The sequence below is a fragment of the Rhamphochromis sp. 'chilingali' genome (assembly GCF_963969265.1).
Source record: "Rhamphochromis sp. 'chilingali' genome assembly, chromosome: 6".
NCBI lineage: Eukaryota > Metazoa > Chordata > Actinopteri > Cichliformes > Cichlidae > Rhamphochromis > Rhamphochromis sp. 'chilingali'.
The window spans coordinates 26,618,512-26,639,047 of NC_137933.1; the positions used below are offsets into that span (position 1 = coordinate 26,618,512).

Consider the following 20,536-nt stretch of genomic DNA (forward strand, 5'->3'; position numbering starts at 1 on the left):
CACTTACAAAAGTACATGTACATTGAGAAAGAGTGCTTGGGCCTGTCAACCCCTCCATCCAGGATGAAAGCTACACTGGCTCAGCCAACGCTGGAAGTCAGTACCTCAGGTTTGGCCTAGCATACTGTAGCTCAGCTTCTGGAGGGCTGATACAGTCTGGTTGTGGGGTACATCTCACATAGACTGAGGATGTGGATCTAGGACTGCAGCTTGACTGGTTTGTCATTAAAAGACATGGTGTTAAGGTGACTGTACCAGGGGATTTCCTAAGTGGAACACTTCACTTCCCAGGGATTTCATAAAGTAACAGTGTTTCTTGTTTTGTTTTGTTTTGTTGGGTTTTTTGTTGTTGTTGTTTTGTCTTTGCATCCATCTTGGTCTTCCTCATCTTTATGACAATATGAAATAGCTTTTTAAAAAAAATAAAAAATAATGTAGCGATGAGGCAACCAAAATACTGCAAATATTAATGTCTTAACTTTACAGAAAAATGTCATGTCCCTTTCAACAACACCACTGTTGGTACTAAATCAGAAAGTTGCTTACATAGGCATTTGAAAACTTGCATATTGCAGGGTGCTAACCTGTATCAGGTGCTAACCAGTTTTCCAACTCATGGTTTACTTAAATATCCACAGATTTAAAAATAATAATAATAATAATAATAATATGATATAAAATCCTAAGACCAAAACCAATCATTTGTATTTTTCCATAGTCATAAGGTAAAGTTACAAAGATTTCAATAAATTCAAAATGGCGATATACTCTTAAGATTCTAAGTACATTTTTGAAGTTCTCCCCTTATGAAAAGATAACATAAAATCTGACAAAGCTGTAATTGCCGGGTTGAGTTATTGTTTCTCAAAGCTCTTGTTCTTTCTTTTGCCTTTCATCTCTCCCCTCCCGACACCTTCTCCTTGCTATGTCTGTTGTTTGGTCTCCTCTTGTCACTCCACTGCAATCATCTTCACAGGGGGGCTTGTCATCTGTATCTACTCATATCCTACAATCCCTTTTGCTCCGAGCACTACTGCACTTAAATGTCAGGGCTGATGAGCCCGCCACACCCACCTGACACATCAGCTCAGTGCCTGCTAAAAGCTTTTATGGTGTGCCTGGTGGTTGATATAAATTAAAGAGTTTTCCTTCTTCTTTTTCAGGGATTATGGCTCTAAAGGGACAACTTCAAGTAAGCAGTGGAAAGAGAGCAAAAGGATGGACTATGATTGGTTGCCATCTAGTGGCTTTAACTCTGGCTTGCTGCTGCTGCTGCTGCACCATGAAGGTTTAAAATGTTGGGTTTAGTAGGTTTCACTCCTAAAAAAGGCAGGTAATAAGAGATTTCCTCTACCCCTCACAGGCAAGTTGGTGTCAAACATTTTTCTCAGTACTTGTAGATATTAGGAAATGGTTATTAATGACTGGAAAATAATTTCTTTTGGTGTGACCCTTCTTATGAAATATAAAACTACACTGACTTCACAGCAATTAAATGGAACAGGACCTTTTGTTTATGTTATGAAAATATAGATTTTTACAAGCCAAATCCTTATTAGGCAATGGCTGATTGATTGCATGCAGGTTAATGTCATCGATCACGTTACTGGGAGCGCTTCTGTCACAAGTCAGAATAACAAATCAAACCAGCTCTTCATACACTTCAATGTCATTTTCCGTTCTTTTCCTTTATTTGTAAAACTTTGGCATTCTGGCCAATATCTTCAACAATTGGCTGGGTATAGACAGTATGTACACAGCAATGGATGCACAACACAATGTAATATGTACAGTCCCAATATATTTGCTAAACAATATATCAGTCTTCCTGGTTGCTGACAGTTGTACAACCAAGCCTGCTGATACAACATACTGTTGGTTTTGCACAACAGTACGTACAGTCTAAATTAATAAACAATATATACAACATTACTTTTACGGTTGTACAACACACATACTCATACTGCATACTTATAGTTTCATCAGTTCGCCAGCCACACCTTTTGCCGTTGTGCAGTGCAACAAAACCCACAGTTTTTGAATTGGCAAACAAAACTGTGTCCAGAATGTATTGTCTCTACTACAGTGCTTATTTCTTGCACATCTCAAAACGTTTTACCTCTGATCAGCAAGTATGTTTCTAACTTGTGGAGCATTATAATCTACATTGCTACGGCTTACCTGTACAACACAAAGTGCTACTAGTATCTGCAAAAAACCCTGTTCTATCATACCTCGTCTTTATGAGTGAACATCTCATTAGATAAAATCAGGGCAGCAGCATTAGACAGTATATACAAAAATCTGACACAGTGATTCTCCAATGTTTTGGCTTTCAGATACTAATGGCAAACATAAGCCTACTGATAAACACATTTGAGCACATGCAAATTGATGAATTATGCTGGACGTTGTCTAAAATGTATAGACTGCAGAGTGTGCCATGTTTCTTTTAAAGACTACTCAGTGAATCAAAGGCTGTGGAAGACAATTATGCAAGAAAAATCTTGATCACATTTTCTACCAATAAGACTAAATGGCATTGCTATAGGTTCTGTAAATAGTCAGTCTTCCTGTGTGTTTTGAAATTTGAGCATAGCTGTTCAGTATCTCAGTAGCTGTATATTCCAGAGGAGCAGAACAGAAGAGACATGGGTAAAGTGGAAATGATGTTACTCCAGTTGAATGACGACTTGCTGAGGACTAAAGTCTCCCAACAAGTGTTGCTCCACCTCAGACATGAACAACACCGTATGAAAGCAGCTGAATCGGGCAAAAAAAAAAAAAAAAATCTGGTACAGAAAGGTGCCAGTGGCACTGGCCTCTGGTGTTTTTAATTGTACTATACCTCAGCCGTACAATATATATATTTACGCTAGGTTGTTTTGTTCTGCTGGTGCTCGAGTGCAACATCCAGTGGTTCTTAATGTAGATGGCATTTTTAAATAAATAATTCCCTTTGGTAGGATATTTACATTTTTAACAGGCATGAGTCTGAGGATTGGAGTAAAATATGCTAATCTAAGAGAGATGCTGTGTGTATAAGTTATGACTTTGGAACAATAAATGCTATGCTTTTGTTGACATACAAAAATATATAAACCATACTGCTACTTTTATGTTTGTGGCACTGAATACTCGTTTTTTCAGTCTACTGTTTCTTACTTTGAACTGCAGCCGTTCCTGCAAATATACAGTAATTCAAGGCAGATAAGAGTTTGTCTGTGTGTATTGTAAGACAGCCTTGCCACTTATATGACCAAGGATGTTAACCAACTGAAATCAAGGCCAGCTTCCAAAGGACGGGTAAGTTAGAAGCAATTTTTTTTAATAAAATGTCTGTATGTTTGAATTGAAAATTCTCTTTTCAAAATTAAGAATAATTTATTTTAAGGTCTATTATTTGACTTCCTCAAGCCACTCAGTTTCACAGTTTCCAATGAAGGTGCATGTGATGAATTTTATATCAGTGCATCAAGCTGTTAAAATTGAAACAATTCACCGAGTGACTTGACGCTAATCCTGGTGCCAGTACAAGTAGGCCTCTATATTGTCATGTTATAGTTTATTAGATGTGATTTGTGCTTTTTAGAATGCAGGTCTACGATTAAAAGCTAAAATTATATTTGTGCTGCATTCAAATGGTTGAGGCTATTCCTTTTCCTTAGGATCTGAAGTGAGTTTTGGACTCCCAAGTTTCTTCATCCCTCTCCGCTGAGCAAGGCCAGAAGACTGAACAGGCTCCAGGACAGGGGCAGGAGCACAGCGCCTCAAAGCAGAATAGGTGGCAGATAGAGCCCCCTAGTGGAATAAAAGTAGAATGCATTGTATTGGATCAGTGTAATTCAGGTGACACCTTTACTATCAAAAGAGCCATTTTAAAGGAATTATTGACCAGACAATCTATTTGATGGTTACCCATTTAATTATATTAGCTATTAAATATATATAATTTTTGTACCTGTTATAACAAAAGAATTCCCAAGCTTTAAAGTAAAGTGCATCTTCTCTTATGTACCTTAATAGCCTATGTTAAAATGTATGATTAAAATGTATACTTAATCTATGTATACTTAATCTATGAGGTTAACCTATTAGAATTACTAATAAATCATTTACCACATGTGGCTACTCTACAGTGTTTATTTAGTACTTTAACTATGCCTTTTCAATTTAACAATAACAGATTTTTGTGGCATGTATGAAATTATAGAATTATACTTACTAAAATTGTGTACTTATATTTATTATCAACTAATCAGACCTTGAGGACTACTCTGAAACAGTTATAAAGCTATGCATGCAACTTTGAATCCTACTTCTTTTTGTGCAAATTAATCAGTTTAATAGGAGACCACTCTAATACTGAAAATATGGACATACCAGTAAATCAGCACCACTGCTGGTAAAAATGGAGCGATTTATAAGCTGCATTCCTCTATCCAAATACATCTGATACTTTCAGGTACAATTTAAGTGTTTTTTTCCCAGATACTTTTTAAGACTACTCTGCATTAAACATCGAAGATGAACCAAACTTCTGTTTTAAGGTAGAATTCACTTTATTTCAGTGGGACTTCCTGGTTAAATAAAATGTTAAAGTTTCTGTTACAGTGACCTGATATAGGTAGCAGTCTTACAAACTCAAAACATTAATAGCATAAAATGTAGGAGCTACAGTATAAAAATACCCACCCCAAAAAACTATAAACATCCACTTTTCTTTGGAGGTCTCCTTAGAAGATTTTAGATTGAGCAATAGATATATAAGTGATTTTTCCATCTATATTAGCACGATACAGGGGATAATATGCTTATCTCTATAGTAATCTGTATTTGTAATTACATAGAGTACAAAGGCTCTGACCTTGACAATGAGTGGATCTTGTCTGGTGAGACATTTGTCAGAGAGCTGGTCTCTCTCAACAATCCAGGGGTGACGAAGAACCTGAAAAGCATCACAGTAAAACTGATATCAGCTCTGAAAGTATATAATGTATATAACGTGGTAACACCACAACCATGATACATCTGTAGTATTGCAAACAGTGTAGGTATATAGTCAAACACATGATATACTGTCGTGGTATGAACATCAGGCTCAGTGCATATGTGTACATCTGGGCTAAAGGAAATGATATGTATGTAAAATTTCAGTTTGTATACACTTTTGTAATCTATTGCTTTGTCTAAATTAATAAAATTTATATCTATAGCATATTCATTATATCATGATGGAAAAAAACTGTCAAGGTGGGACCTGCACTATACTAATAGCACAATATGCCATATGACAGGCCAGTTTATGTTATGGACTAATGGTACCTGTGGGGCAGTCAGACGCTGGTGGGGGTCCACATGGAGCATCTTAACCACGATATCCTGTTAAACAAATGGGGACATGAATGGTTAATATATTTGTTCTGCACTGATACTACGATGCTAGAGGCAAACATTTCCATTTTATGCAAATCAGAAAGCATTAAGATGTTTGAACCTTGGCTGCTTCTGACACCAGCTCCCAGTTTCCTCCTGTGATAATGAATTTCCCACAGCCGATCTGAGCCAGAATCTCCTCTGCTGTGTCCTCGGGACTGCTGGCAAATGGGCTGAAACTGACCAACAACAATGCCCACTTACAGAAAGCAATTCAATCTAATAAAAAATGCATGACTCCAGAAAACCATGACCTCCGATTTGAGACATTTTCTCTTATTGTCTCACTGTTATTTCACCGGGGGGGGGGGGGGGGGGGGTGTATTTAGACATGCTGTTTATTGCTGTTGCAGGAGTCTTTGAAGAAAATTGCAACATTGCATACAGTTTACACCTGAACTGTATCACAACCTGTGAGTGTGAGTTGTATTAAGACCTTATAAACTCACCCAGCTATCATAGTGTAGAGCAGGATCCCCAGGCTCCAGATGTCACAGGCTGCATCATAACCCTGTTTCCTCAAAATCTGCACATATACAAAAAAAGCAAAGAAAACCACTCACAGATATCTGTTAAATAATTTGTATAAGTGATACTGAGATGCACCTTGTAATGACTGCTGATGTACCTCAGGAGCCATGAACGTAGCTGTGTAACAGGGAGTCATCAGCAAACCATTTTCAGCTCTGAGCTGTTTGGCAAAACCAAAGTCGCATATCCTGATGCATTCTGGGAGTCCACTGTCATCTGCATAGCGGATGTTGCTGGGTTTCAAGTCTCGATGTACAACCTGGAAAAAATAGTCACCATTAAGCCTTAATAATGTGCATACATATAAATATACTACATGGACATTGCCATTGAAGCTCCCAGCACACAGCTTTTGTGCTGATGTTAATGACCTCTGAAGTTATGGGGCTTTGGCAATGTATATGCACTATGTTATGACACTGGGACTGAACCGCCCCACCTGAATTCAAAGATTGATTTTTAAGCCCTCCTTTCATCCAGCTTACCCCCTGTGAGTGTAAATATTCCACAGTTTTGGTCAGAGCGCACATGATGTCTGATGCATCTCTCTCAGTAAAATTTGTGTGCATCAGAGCTTTGTCCAGCAACTCTTCCCCTCTCAGTAACTCCTGAACCAGATGCACACACTGGCCATCGTCAAACACCTATAGGTAAAGGTGAATGCAGAAGAAAGATACAAACAAATATCTTTTTAAAAAAAAGAAAAAATGCTTAGGAAAAATTACATGCAAATTAAAAATCACTATTCTGCAGGCTCATGTGCTGTACTTACATCTTTCAGGGTAATAATATTTGGATGCTGTCCATATCTTAACAGAATCTCAATCTCTTCTGACGGATCTCTCCTCGCTCTGTCAATAATCTGACATAAATGTGCACAGCATATTAGCATGATGGATCACCAGTGATTTGTAACTAACTCTGAGTTACAGCTCAGGAAGCATGCAAGTTTTGTCCAGTTTGACTACATTTTATTTTAATATGTAAGCAGCCCCAAATAGTCATTTCACAAGCTAACAAATAGCCCTGTTTACATTCAACACCATCATAGTAAAGAATATTACTGCTGAGGCTCTAAAGGCAAAGAGTAAATCAATAGTGTATTTAAATAAATTGCAGTTCAGGTTAAGTGTCCCCTACCTTCACACAATACTCCACTGAAGTAATTCTGTGCAGACATCTTTTGCAGACAGAGGTTCCCGTGTGTCCGATTTCTTCTTTCAGATCATAAACATCACCGAAGGCCAGATCACCACAGAGATGCTATGTAGAAAACACATAATCAGGTGCACAAACACTACAACATTAAATGACTTATGTAGTTGCTGACAGGGAATTTATTTGAGGTAATGTTTGGAAAGGTCAGAAACCTAAATACATAAACTGTGTGCTAGTCTGTGATTTAATTAGATGTATACCTGTGCGATGGGGTTGATGTTCAGCTCTTGAGGAGTGGCCGCTACTGTAGCAACACTGGACTCCTGAGTTTGGTTAGTTGCAACGAAGCTAAAACCACGAAACAACTGGTGTGTGTTCGCGCTGGGAGGGATGCCTGGAGAATCTGGATATCCCAAGACACATTGAACCAAACGTCTGCAGAGTGCTTGACAGTGTTTTAGAAATATTAAAGTTTAGTAAAAACGATTGATCAGTATGGTAGTTTTCTTTTTTTTTCTGTTCCTCATTGAACCCAGTCGCCTATAACCTATACATTAATTCTGTATTTGCATGTGTGTCTACATGCTTTAGTTACCAGTAGGTGTTCTGGAGGTGAACTCAGGGTCAAAATGGAAAGTGTCTTCAGGTCTGCCAACGGTTGGTTTGAAAGGAGGCCTCACTTCCTTCTTGTACAGCTTCTATGAATGAGCAAAAAAAACCAGAGAAATTGGAATACTGTTACACCAGCAGCTGAATTCAACACAAATGACACATGATCTGTAAAGGAGGTATAAAAGTCAGAAGAAAACACGATGTATAAGCTTTGACTATAGCGTGTTTGGGGGGGGGGAAATGATTATTTCAGTCAGATCTGATAAAAAATAGTCCACAAGTTTGCTAGGTTTGCACACAAATAAGACAAATAAGTAAAATTTATTTATTTAAACACGGAAAAATAGTTGCCCAAAGTGCTATACTAAACAATTAAAAGTTGTAAAATATTTTTTAATATTACAAATTAAAACAATTAAAAAAAAAAGAAAAGAGAACAACAACCAGTTTAAGAGCATTTTCTATGAATAAGTCTGCCCTTCACCAGTTCATCACTGTAACCATTAAACTTCCCAGTTTAGCCTGCCCTTACAGTCAAGTATATACTTTGATTGACATGGACTTTTCTTGTAATATAGTTTCAGAATTGGAAATATCCAGACAATGTATGTACAGATCCAATATCCAATTAAAAAAAATTAAAATGATTTAGGACAACTTTATTTTGTCATATTATAATATGACTTGCTAAGGAGTCCTTACCTTAGAAAATAATCTCTCATCTTCCTGTTTTTTCTTATACCTTTCTCTGTCTCGAGTGATATTATCCCACTTTATCATTTTTTCCTCACTGGGTACAGCCACTGTACCATTAGCTAGCAGACAGACACTGTGCAAAACTGTAGCACTTGTTACACCATCCATTCATTCATTCATTCATTCATTCATTCATTCATCCATTCATTCAACTCTTCTGCTTATCCTCATTGAGTGCAGCATGGATAAGATCTTGGAGAGGCTTACGGCTGCTGTGAATACTCAGAATAAGATCTCTGAGTGCAGACTGGATTACATCAGCACCATCACTTCATGCGGATACCCTTTCGGCGCCAGTTGCGGTCGCAAGGCTGGAGCCAAACAAAAACACCCTGATAACGACTGTGTTTAGTCTGTTCCTTCCCATTCCATGCAAGGCCACCTGGGTTGGCTGGAAGACTGTTTACTTAGCCTAGCAGGGCGAAGGACACTGTCTCAGCTGAACTCTGGACACGCACACACATACATATACACTGATATGCACACACTCATCCCCCCTCTCTTTCCAAATGCCTTCGATGCTTGTTCCCTCCTGGGAACACGACGGGTCTGAGCCCCTCTTTTTTTTCCTCTTGTACTTTCCCATTGTAGTGTTTATTTCAGTATTTTTTTTCTGTAATGCTACCGATCTCCGACCTGTATCCCCATGTGATGTCTGTGTTGTGTGTGTAAGGTTGGGGGGGTGGGGGGTCCTATTTCACTGCAGGGCAACCTGCACGTGGCGAATAAAGCCTTGATTGATTGATTGATTGATCCTTGTCAGAGTTGTGGGGGAGTCTATCGCAGGGCTAACACAGTGAGACAGACAACCATTCACACTCACATGGGCAACTTCAAATCATCCATTACCCCAATAATTGCATTCTTTGGAGTGTGGAAGAAAACCAGAGAGAACCCACGGAAACACAAGGAGAGCATGTAAACTCCACACAGAGAAGCCCCACCCAGATGGTGGAGCTGAACTCAAGCAACAGTGCTAACCACCACGCAACCATCCATCATACAATATATTTTGCTCTTCACTGACTATCATATTCAATTATTCATTAACCGAAGTTAAAAAAAAAAAAAAAAGGAAAAAAGTAGAGCAAATTAGAATGTGACAGAATACAACAAGGTCCTTCTAGAAGCAAGTGCTGCAACTTGGCACCTATCTTGAAACACCTCTCAGGACTTCTGAATAAATGTGAATATCCACTAATGGGAAAAAATTATAAAAAATTAATATGAAGTAAAGACTGGTGGCTGGTTGTATAGCTATTATACAGCAGCAGAAAGGCACCTGCTGTAATACTGAGTATAGCCTGCAGATGTCACCATTGCAGTGCCCATTAAAGGGAACAATCTTTCTGGGTTCCTATTACTAGCATACATGGAAAGTAACCAACAGAGACTATTAGAAATTGGGAAGTGTTGATGCATTTGAGTATTTGGTTTTCATTTGATAGTGTTGAGAAAATGAGGCTACAAATCTTTACTATTTCAAAGATCAAGACATTAAAGAAAGGCTAAGACCGCAAAGTCAGAAAAGGTTCTGATGAATGATGTGGAATCATTCTGCCTGATAGAGTACAGTGATTTAATTAGCATAGTGCAGAATAGAGCATAAGCCTCTTACTGACAGTTGTCACATCAAGCCAGCAACACCATGTGTAAATGGGAGCATGTTGTGTGGAAGTGAGCAGGTAGTAATGTAGTGAGGAGGGCAGCAATGGGAACCCGCGGTGAGGGCAGAGATTAGCGAGCATGTAAAGCCGATGATAGTGGATTCTGATAGAAATAAGAGCGCCATAATTCACAAAAGCAGATAAATGAGAGTCCCAAGCCTTCCAAACATCTGTGATTAAAAAGGAAGGGTGCTTTAAGAGATCAGAGCAGATATTTATAGGGAGGATGATTACAATCAATAAAACAAATGAGTCTATGATTGCTTTGCTGAGATTTCTGCTTTTAAAACTGATTTAAAGGAGAGAGAAAAACCAAATCCCCTTTTATGGCAGCCAGCAGGCTTGGTGGTGTGTAACCAACACGAATATGTGTCACTTTTTTAAAGTAATGCTGGATGAATGGAATGGGAATGAAATAGCCCTATCAGAAATGCAATCTTCAAATTTATAAAAATGACATGAATATTTTTTCTGCTTCTGTTGACAAATGTTTCAGCCCACAAATAGTGTAGGAGGGCTTTGTTTTCTAACATGCAATAAGCACAGCTTGCATTTTGAAGAACGCCAAGGGGGCAAATTGTTTTTCACTGTACATCCAAAGGAGCTGAGGTCTCAAGGTTAGATAAAGATAGTTAGGATAAAGACTTTAGTGAAAACATTTGCACATGAGCCAACTTTCTGAGACAAAGGCTTTTACAGATAAGAAGATTAGTTGCAAAAAAAGTTAGGCAAGATGGACAGAAAAGGAAGTTTGGGGTTTTGCTGCTAACCAACATCACATGAGCATGTTAAAGTGCCGTGACTATGGACAACTCTTGAGGAAGTGAAGGAGGAGTTGTCTTGACCAAGTAAACCTGATCCATGTGATGCTGATTTTAAGTTTAACTCAGGTCAATAATCTCATTACTGCACTTTAAAACTACAACAGCAATGTAGTTGATGCAGTAAGAAATTATTATTATTCGTAAATGTGAGAAAGACAGTGGTTATAAGACAATAATGGTATAATACAAGTTTATAGTACCCAAATATCTATATTGCAGAATACTCTTAATAAATTATGCTTACATTCCAGTCTATTGATGCAAAGAAGCGGTGCCTTTTTATTTCTTCTACTCCATCTGGTCCTGCACCTATAAGTAACACAGATTAAGAGAATCAGAATCAACCGCAATGCCTTTTATTGTCATTAAATCACAAGATGTAATAAAACTGAAATGCTACATCCGCATGTACCTCCAAAATAAAATCAATTCACACACTTCAACAATCATTCACACAGTAAAACAAACCCTTTCAGTTGAAGATAATAAATAATTATGGATATGAAGGAGTAAAAACTACAAATAAATAAATAAATCCGCCATGCCATGGTGCATTTAAAAAACTGTTCTTTAATCTATTTATCCTTTATTTTGGTGGAAATGTAACATCTACCACAGGGCAACAGGTCAAACAGCTGTTTTCAGGGCGACGACTTCCCTTAGTGATTTTTTTAAGGCTCTTGAGAGCTATCTCACTCTTGCATTTAAATCACTGTTAAAATGATCATGAATTTAGCAGGTGAATTTCTTGTAAACCATGAATGGACAAAGTATCATTTCTAGTGTTATATGTGGTACATTTGTAATATGAATAGATTTTTTTTTTTTAAACCAAATTAGCACCTTGTTAGTACTGGTACTTTTCCCTTGAGAATTTTCTTAATGCTTCACACTACAGACTCAACAAGGTGATGGAAACATTCCTCAGAGATTTAGATAGGATCACACAATTGCTCTAAATCTCCCGTCTCACCACATCCCAAAAGTGCTCTATTGGATTGAAATCTGGTGATTATAGAGGCCATTTGAGTACAGTGAACTCATTGTCATGTTCAAGAAACCATTTTTGATTATCTGAGCTTTGCGACACGACACATTATCCTGCCAGAAGCAGCCATCAGAAGATGGGTACACTATAAAGGGATAAAGGGATGTACATGGTCATTAACAATATTCAGGTAAATGTGATATGTTGATACTAAGGGGTCAAAATGTACCAAGAAAATATGCCCCACACTATTACACCATCATAAGCAGCCTTAACCCTCCTACAAGGCAGGATGGACCCATGCTTTCATGTGTAAACAAATTTCTGACCCTGTCATATAAATGTTGCAGCAGAAATTGATACTCATAAGACCTGGAAACTTTTTTCTTCCAGGCTTCTGTTGTCTAGTTGGGTGAGCATATCCTCAGTTTCCTGTTCTAGCTGACAGGAGCAGCATGAGGTGTGGTCTTCTGCTGCTGTAGCCCATGTGGTTCAATGTATTGTATATTCATTCATGCTCTTCTACATCAACAGGGCATTTTTGCTCAGAGAGCTGCCACTCACTAAACATGTGGGAAAATCCCAGTAGATCAGAACAGTTTCTGAAATATACAGATCAGCCCATTTGACACCAACAACCCTGCTACAGTCAAAGTCACTCAGCTCACCTTTCACTCCATTCTAATGCCACATTTGAACTTCAGCAGGTTATCCTGACCATGTCTACATGCCAAACATGTGACATGTGATGCAATTTGCTGCTGAATTGCTAAAATATTTGCCCAAATGAGGTGCTAATTAGGTGTACCTATTACAAGAGACCAGAGAGTGTGTAAAATAAGAAGTGACTTCAAAAGTTATCCAAATGGACACAAACTGCTGATGTTTAAGTTTCTAAATTTATTCTAAAAACACATTTAATTGTCATTGTTCAAGGTTTTTATACATACCAAGTCGATTAGCAGGATTTCTCTTGAAGAGCGCTCTTAATAAACTCTGCACTTCAGGACTGAGGAACTGTGGCATTCCCAGCTTAGCCCTGAACACACAAGCCAAGAAACAGGTTTATGCATGTTTATGTCTGCTGACAGTTTATTTTTATGTTCATTCAGGTATAGTGGATCTCTTGAGGTTAATAATTGCAGATTTATATAAGCAGCTTATCCTATAAAGCAACCCTCAGAAATCAAAGATACAATATAGATAATTGAAATGCAGTTGGACAATGGGAAACAGATAAGAATTTTTAAACATTACATCCTGCAAAAGATGTGAAGGTTCAATAAAATAGCAACAATAATTAGTCTTACTTTAGAATAAGTGCCATTGTTTCTTTCCGATCTTTTCCTTGAAAGGGTAATGATCCCGTCAACATTTCAAACTGGAAAACACAACGAAACAACTGTCAAAACACGTCCGCTCAATAATGGAAGCTGTGGAGGTGGATTATCTCATTAGCATGCTTGCTTCAAATTTTATTAGTCATTTGACTTCCACTGCAAACGGGCCAAATCAGAAACAAAGCTGTTGAAATTAACGCATAATACCATGACCTAAATCACATTTAACTGGAAAAGGCTGAGAGGCATAAAATAAAGATATACACTGGTTAACACTGTAACAAACCTAACCTACTGTGCACCCTGATAATAGACTTTGCCACACCCAATGGTATTCACCCACATTAAAGATTGGATTACAATGTGAAGGAGTTCTCTTTTTTTCAGTAATCTCTTTTACTTTTCAATATCTCTACAGCACATTGAGAAATCTTCGGCTATTTATTTGTTTATTTTAATATCAGTACATTCCTAACACCAGACAAGGGCAGACAGGGTTGACATCTTCCCCTGGTGACCTAATGTAGCTGCCAGCTGTCAGTGAATGTTTAACCTCTCAGTATTAGTAAAGTAAGACACCAGGCTAGCGAAACAAGCAGCATCCAGCAGATGCACGTTTGCTGAAAATAATGGGACCTAATCTGCCAGATACAGTAATTAAAGTTGTTTTACTGCCAGAGGAAAGCTAAACGAAGAAATCAGTGCACTGGCATATTATCTAAGAACTGAGTTTGTAGTTAATTCATTATTAGATAAAACATACAAGCCAGCAGAGTGACTGCATGCTCAGAAGGAAAATTAGTCATGCATGTCAGAAGTGTAGAGAGACTATCAAAGTAAAAGACTTACCATAAGCACGCCAAATGACCACCAGTCAGCGCTTTGTGTATGACCTCTCCTGTTTACAACCTCTGGAGCCATGTACTCTATTGTTCCACAGAAGGAATAAGCCCTTTTATCATGGTCAATAGCTTCCTTACTCAAGCCAAAGTCTGGATAGTGAGACAGAGACAAAAGGGGATCATAGTCAAAAGACAAATAGAGACAGAAAAGCAGAGTATTACAGTTTTCAGTCAGATGTACTGACCTGTAATCTTAATATGTCCTTCTTCATCCAGAAGAATGCTTAAGAGGGAGAAGAGAACTTTAAAATCAGCATCGAAATATTTTTTCTAAAATGCATAAAAGGGATGTTTATGAGCTAGTACTTTTCAGGCTTGAGATCCCTGTAGATGATCCCCAGACTGTGTAAATGGTCCAAGGCCAAAGCCAGCTCTGCAAGGTAAAACTTCACATCCTCTTCTGTGAACATTACCTAGTACAAATGAACAAATGTATTAAATATAATGTGCAAAAACGAAAAGTAAGGGGAAACTGGTCTGTTATTGATTCACATATTTGTTTTTGAGCTCTCTCCTATGAAATTCGCTTTTCACCAGAGCCAACCGAACTATGGCACATTGTCTCAATATGTGTGCCTCCTTTAAAGTACAAAAAAAATGACTGTCTTTGATCTCTTTCACAGGCGAATGGTGGGAGTTATACAAACACCTTCCCATAACAAACAGTGAGAAGTGGATTATGATTTGAACCAGGAAGCCTACCTCCTTGGACAGACGAGTAAAAAGGTCTCCTCCTCGGAGGAAATCCAGGATCAGGTAGAGCTTCCCTTCTGTCTGGAAGGCTACACAAATACATAAGTACATGCACAAACAGAAATGCAAGTTAAACACGTCTTGAGGCTTTAATTGCTGTATTGAGGACTATAAAGTATTCTATTATTTTGTGCACAGTCTGCACATTTATCTGCAGTTGTGTATAGATACAAATAAGGGCAGACTACAATGACTTCCCTCATTTTTGAACATGTATGCAATGAGAAAAATGACTTGTGAAATGTCACCTTGTCTTTGTGTAACAGATCAAAATGACTAATTAGTCAACTGCCCCGCTGAAGTCCCCCAACAGCACACAGCCCCATTTAAACAGACACTAGCTGTTGATTTAGAACTACAGGGACGAGGAATATAGACCAACGCTAAACAACATTTATTAAACAAATAATGACTTACCCAACACAATTTTTCTATGCTCATTTCTGGTTCCACACCTTTATTCCTTAACTCTATTAAAGTAGCTTTGCATGATTCATAGTTCAACAATATCCTTATTTGCCCTGTACTGGGCTTTACTACTAACCCTTGGTTCATCTACTGTCTGAAATAAGCCACTTCAGCTTTCTTTCCCCTACTTAAACTCAATTTTCCCTTTAAGTGGATGCTATTCGGAAAACAGCACACAACCAAGAAAAGAAAAAAAACTCTGAAATAGAGCATTTAGGGCAATCTGAGTTTTTGCCTTATTACTTGTACATATGCTGACCTGATTACTTCAAATCTTAGGCCATGTTTAATGGCCAGACATTCACTATTAACACTATGTATCATTCTACATGTATAAGGCCAATAGATTCCAACACATACATGCTGAAAAAGCACAAGTAATTCATACTCACCATAGTGAAGTTTAACTATAAATGGGTGGTTCACTTCAGCCAGTATATCTCTTTCCATCTTCGATCGCACACGATCCCGAACTGAGTAGGAGATAGAAGGCAGTCTTTTTAATGAAGTTTCAGCCAGTTCATTCTGTAAAATGTCACAAGTCTAATAACACGAGTACGTGTTATGTAGGATAAGAATGCATTTCCTTGAAATTAAGGTAAATTAAATCCAGTGTAGCTGGTTTATAGTGAAATGAAAACCACAATAACAGTGTTATTGCAACATCTGTCTGCTTGACAAGATGACAGTGTAACTCTTTAGATTCCAGAGGTGCAGGTTAAGAGGATTAAGGCTTGTACAAAGTCATTAAATCAGCACATGACATCTGAACCTGCTTTTACAGTACACCCCTGTTTACAATAATCTCGGCTGACGCAAAACAGTTTATCTGAATCAAAAGTACAAACTAACCTCTTTTACCCAAAATCCCCTTGAATGTAGGGCACTGTGAGAACTTGGGCAATGATATATCTATTGCTCCTCTACTAAACCAATAATAATTTTAACAAATGACCATGACTCAGATCCAATCCTCTGTGGAGCTGTGCTTGTTTTGTTTCTTTCTTTAAATATAGCCAATAACAAGAACATGATACAAAAGGGCTTTGTTTGAAAGAAATTTTAAAAAAAATTATTATTACTATTTGAAATGATGCCAATGGGGCAATATGCCAAGTGTATTTGCACTAAATCACCTTTTAGCGTTGCCTTCTTCAGGACCTTCATGGCATATAGCTGTCCTCTGTCCACTCCTCTTATTTTTCTAACCAGAAACACCTGCAATGATAATTACCATAAACATCACATTTTGTGCAACTGTTCTTTCGTAGTGACGTTTCTGAAACAAAAGAAAAAAAACAAACTTGTCATTTATATTTCACAACATTTAAAAATGCTATATTCACCCTTTGTAGGTTACCAAGCCGGAGCAAGTTACCATCACGTTACATAAAAGAGCCACATCAATGTGGTTTCGGTGCAACAGAGACAACAGCTACGATTTAAACAAGGTCTGCAATAATTTAGCAGACATATAGCAAGCTATGTAAACATGCTGTCTAAGCCACACTGTGACGTGACCTTTTGTCCATGCCTGCAGCCTTGGAAACGGCAGCCACATGCCAACATCTGCTGATGTTTCATGTAAGGCCCATTCCGATCTCTAATCTACAGTAACATTAACAAATCAGTGAGCCTTTACTAATTTAAATAAACTTGGTGATCTGTGAAACCGTTGTCAAGGCAGCTAATCTACAGATAATTAGAACTAGATGGCTTATCATTAGCAGATGATTGGCTGGTAAAGCATAATCAGCTGCGGCACTGAAATCAGACACGCATATATTCACTGTGCCAAAAGGTAAGTGGACATCTCCTGGCTCATTTGAATCTAGTTTTTTAGAGTTAAGCAGGACCTTAGTTCTAAGTGGACTGAACAATAGTGCACTTTCTTTTTTACAGTTGCATTTTAAGAAATGCTCGCCTCTTTTCAATAGCATAAAGCAAGTACAAAAAACCCCCCACGATTTCTTGAGTTTGTGTGAAAAGCTTTGACCAATCTGCACAGACCTCTCACTTCAACTGAATCCAACACCTTTGGGAGGACTTGCAGCACTGACTGCGAGGCAGACCATATTGCACCACATCACTGTCTGACCTTAACGTTCTGGTGTCTGAGCAGGAGCAAATTCCTGCAGTGTGGTTTCAGGCTATCTTGGAAATACTTCCCACAGGACTGGAGGCAATTACAGCAGCATATTAATGCTGATGGTGTCTGGATGAAGTGCTCAACAGTCACACGAATGTGCACTTACTTTTGGGCATCATCAAGTGAGAAGTCCACATATTCTAATAAAACCGAGAGGAATAAAAAATATTAACATGATCATTATACCAAATACATGTAGCCTCAGAGGTGACCTTCTAGACTTTTTAAGGTTATTTATGTTTTTTTATTGTCAACACTGATATTTTCCGTAAGGTCAGTGTCCCATCACTTTTATCAGATTAAAGCCTTAAAGCTGCAGTAAGTAAATGGTTGCACATTGTACCTTTCCATAGGATCCCTGTCCCAGCACTTTAAGCAGTTGGAACTGTGAAGGGTCTGCTTTCTCACAGCCCTCCTTAACATGGTGGCTGATGTCAAACTCCTTAAGTACACTGTCATCCTGATGAAAGAAAAGATAGAAGTCATTATTGGTAGATTAGGGTTAAGGTGAGATTTAAACGAGTTAATAAATTACACTTTACAACATATGAGCAATGATTAAATTGTGTCCCTATAACCTCAATGTGCATTTAAAAAGGCCATCAATGTAATAATTACTCATTAAATCCATACCTAAAGATAGATAGTCATCTACAAGCCATTATATTGCTATCAAGATATTGGCTGAGGTCACTGGAAATCATGCATAGTGTAAGCTGCCTTTTTCAGCCTATTCAGTTTGCTTAATGAAGTGAATGACCAACTTTCAACAAGAGGCAAGGCTTAGACTGGATATTGTGACAATATGATATACACTGCAACTTCTTTTATACTGTAATTCTGTACAAAACACTATCAGGACTTGGTAAATATGGGTAATGGTTATAAATCGATTCTTCTAGCCTCCACTTGTTTGATGAAACCTGTTAGATAACCTTCATTTTTAGTATATGATAAGATTCTGTCTGTCCTGAAGAATCACTTGGCTGAGGTATTTTCATACCCTTTTATGCATTTAATGCAGCTTGTGATCAGCTACTAACCCATCCTCGTGGAATAGTTTGATAAGAGAAAGAAATGCTTCCCTCGATCTGGGAGCCAGAGTGACTGAACGTTCACATGAGGCTGAAAATAATCACATGGTCTCATTTCTCCAGTGACGGCAAGTCTTTTGATGCCATCTCCCACCTACAGTTCCCCTTAAACCAGAAACGTCCACCAAAGCAAGTCATGAAAAATAAATACAGCCTTCAAATGTTATTGTCATTATAGCAAGGATAAAACAGCTGGTTTCTCCAAACTATTTTCCTAACTATCAGGAATTCAGAGGTAATTGCAGTCTGATTTTCCAGATTGATGTACCATCAAGAAAACAACATAGGAAAGGTTCTCATCTTGATAGTACAATAATGACTAATACGAACTATGCCATACCAGTGTAGACAGTGGAAGTCTAAAAACCATACAATTACTGACATAAGTGAATAGCAAGAATATAGATCTATAACCCACAACACACGTACAATAGATTCAAGTAAGATGAAGAGATGAAGATCTCTTCCAGTTTGAAGATGAAACGATAACATTTTTGCAAATGTGCAAAATAGGTTATATTTAACGGCCATTTTGTAGATTTTACTGTTTAAAACTGAATTGGATTATAAATGGGTGACTGAAATATCAGTTTGTATTATATAGTATTTTGCATGTTGATGCACTTCAATCAAATCAATCCATGAGCTAATTTACACACATAAAAATATAAAGTCCAACTTATTGTAATGGGATTTTTCACCAGTCACTTTGAGGTCATTGAAGGCCTGGCTTCAACTGTAACATGCTGGAAAGTTTCAACTCATACTGAGCAAACTGCTCCCTTCTTTTCTTTAATTGCTGGTTTATTCCTTAAACAAGGTCGCCTGAGTAATTTCCACCTACTCCTGATGGAGCATCAGAGCATCCCATTCCAGGGACAGGCGACTAGACAGGTAAACAAACTCAAGCAGGCAGGCATTTGCTAAAATAAAACAATCACGTTAACGGTAGCCTATAAAGATGATTCATCAGCACTCCTTTACAAAGAAAAGGGAGGGATAAGGTGAGGTTTTGCTCCATTAATATCCAAAACATTCAGGTAGATCTGCAACAAAAGACTCACTGCCTCTCTCTCTGCCCTGCTGCTTTGTTTGGGCTATAAATAAACCTCCACTGCTGAGGCTGACCGCTGAATCAATCTGTCTGTATCCATTTATCTATCAACCTGCCTGCCTTGTTGCTTGTTTGCCCGTTAGCGTTTCTGTCTGACTATATTTCCATACAACTTCTCTCTCTCTCTCTCTATGTCCGTCACAGCACAGTGACTCCCTTCGTATTCCTCTATTTTCTAGCTTCCCCACGGCCAGAGAAAGCAGCAACAGCTGTAGAACGACGCAGCAGTGACTCCTGAAACACTCCAAAACAAACCAAATAACATACATTCTTTCCACTATCATTCCCATGTGCACACGGACTGTTCACACACACACGCAGTCCACTGTCTGCTGCACATGTGAGCTGGTGTCTGGGCTGTTACATTCCCACAAACGCACATGGTGCAAATGTGATGCAGCCCCCCTTACAGCAAACATATTTGCATTTGTGTCCAAATGATCTGCTAAGGCCACTCACCTCCACCTGGCAGAACCCAGCGGTGTTTTTGTTTCTTGCCGCCTTGTTCTTCAGGTAAATAGAAAACCATCTCCTCACCGTGAATTTTCGCGTGCTGGTATCCATGGCAACGAGCAGATTTCTCTCTCTCTCCCCCCTTTGTGCATCTATCCCATAATGATAATCATGTCCCCTGCCGGGGGTCCTAGGGTAGAAATGGATCTTTTATTGGTTCGTTTATTTGTCTCGCAGCTTCATCACTGGTCCATCCTCAATGCGGTCCTCGCTCTTTAGGTTTCCCATCAT

The 20,536-nt window shown here is 38.3% G+C and overlaps 1 protein-coding gene and 1 long non-coding RNA gene across 2 annotated transcripts in view; one reads left to right on the forward strand and one right to left on the reverse strand.

Annotated features, from left to right (window-relative positions):
* LOC308397861 overlaps positions 1–3,655 on the forward strand; it is an 18,718-nt gene extending 15,063 nt beyond the window's left edge. The window contains exon 4 of the long non-coding RNA XR_013971855.1: positions 1,164–3,655. This is a non-coding gene — a long non-coding RNA (uncharacterized lncRNA). The remainder of the gene's footprint in view (positions 1–1,163) is intronic.
* Positions 3,652–20,361, reverse strand: rps6ka2 (ribosomal protein S6 kinase, polypeptide 2; the record flags this gene model as incomplete). Its single annotated transcript, XM_080884079.1, has 22 exons — positions 20,252–20,361; positions 17,928–18,044; positions 16,572–16,653; positions 15,828–15,908; positions 14,917–14,996; positions 14,521–14,627; positions 14,400–14,437; positions 14,162–14,304; positions 13,283–13,353; positions 12,923–13,011; positions 11,229–11,293; positions 7,721–7,823; positions 7,386–7,528; positions 7,108–7,230; positions 6,740–6,829; positions 6,453–6,611; positions 6,065–6,226; positions 5,886–5,962; positions 5,498–5,615; positions 5,326–5,382; positions 4,868–4,948; positions 3,652–3,801 (listed from the first exon to the last, which is right to left on the reverse strand). The coding sequence occupies exons 1-22, from the start codon at positions 20,354–20,356 to the stop codon at positions 3,652–3,654; spliced, it is 2,241 nt and encodes a 746-aa protein (XP_080740205.1). The 5' UTR covers positions 20,357–20,361.
* Between the last annotated feature and the right edge of the window lie 175 nt (positions 20,362–20,536).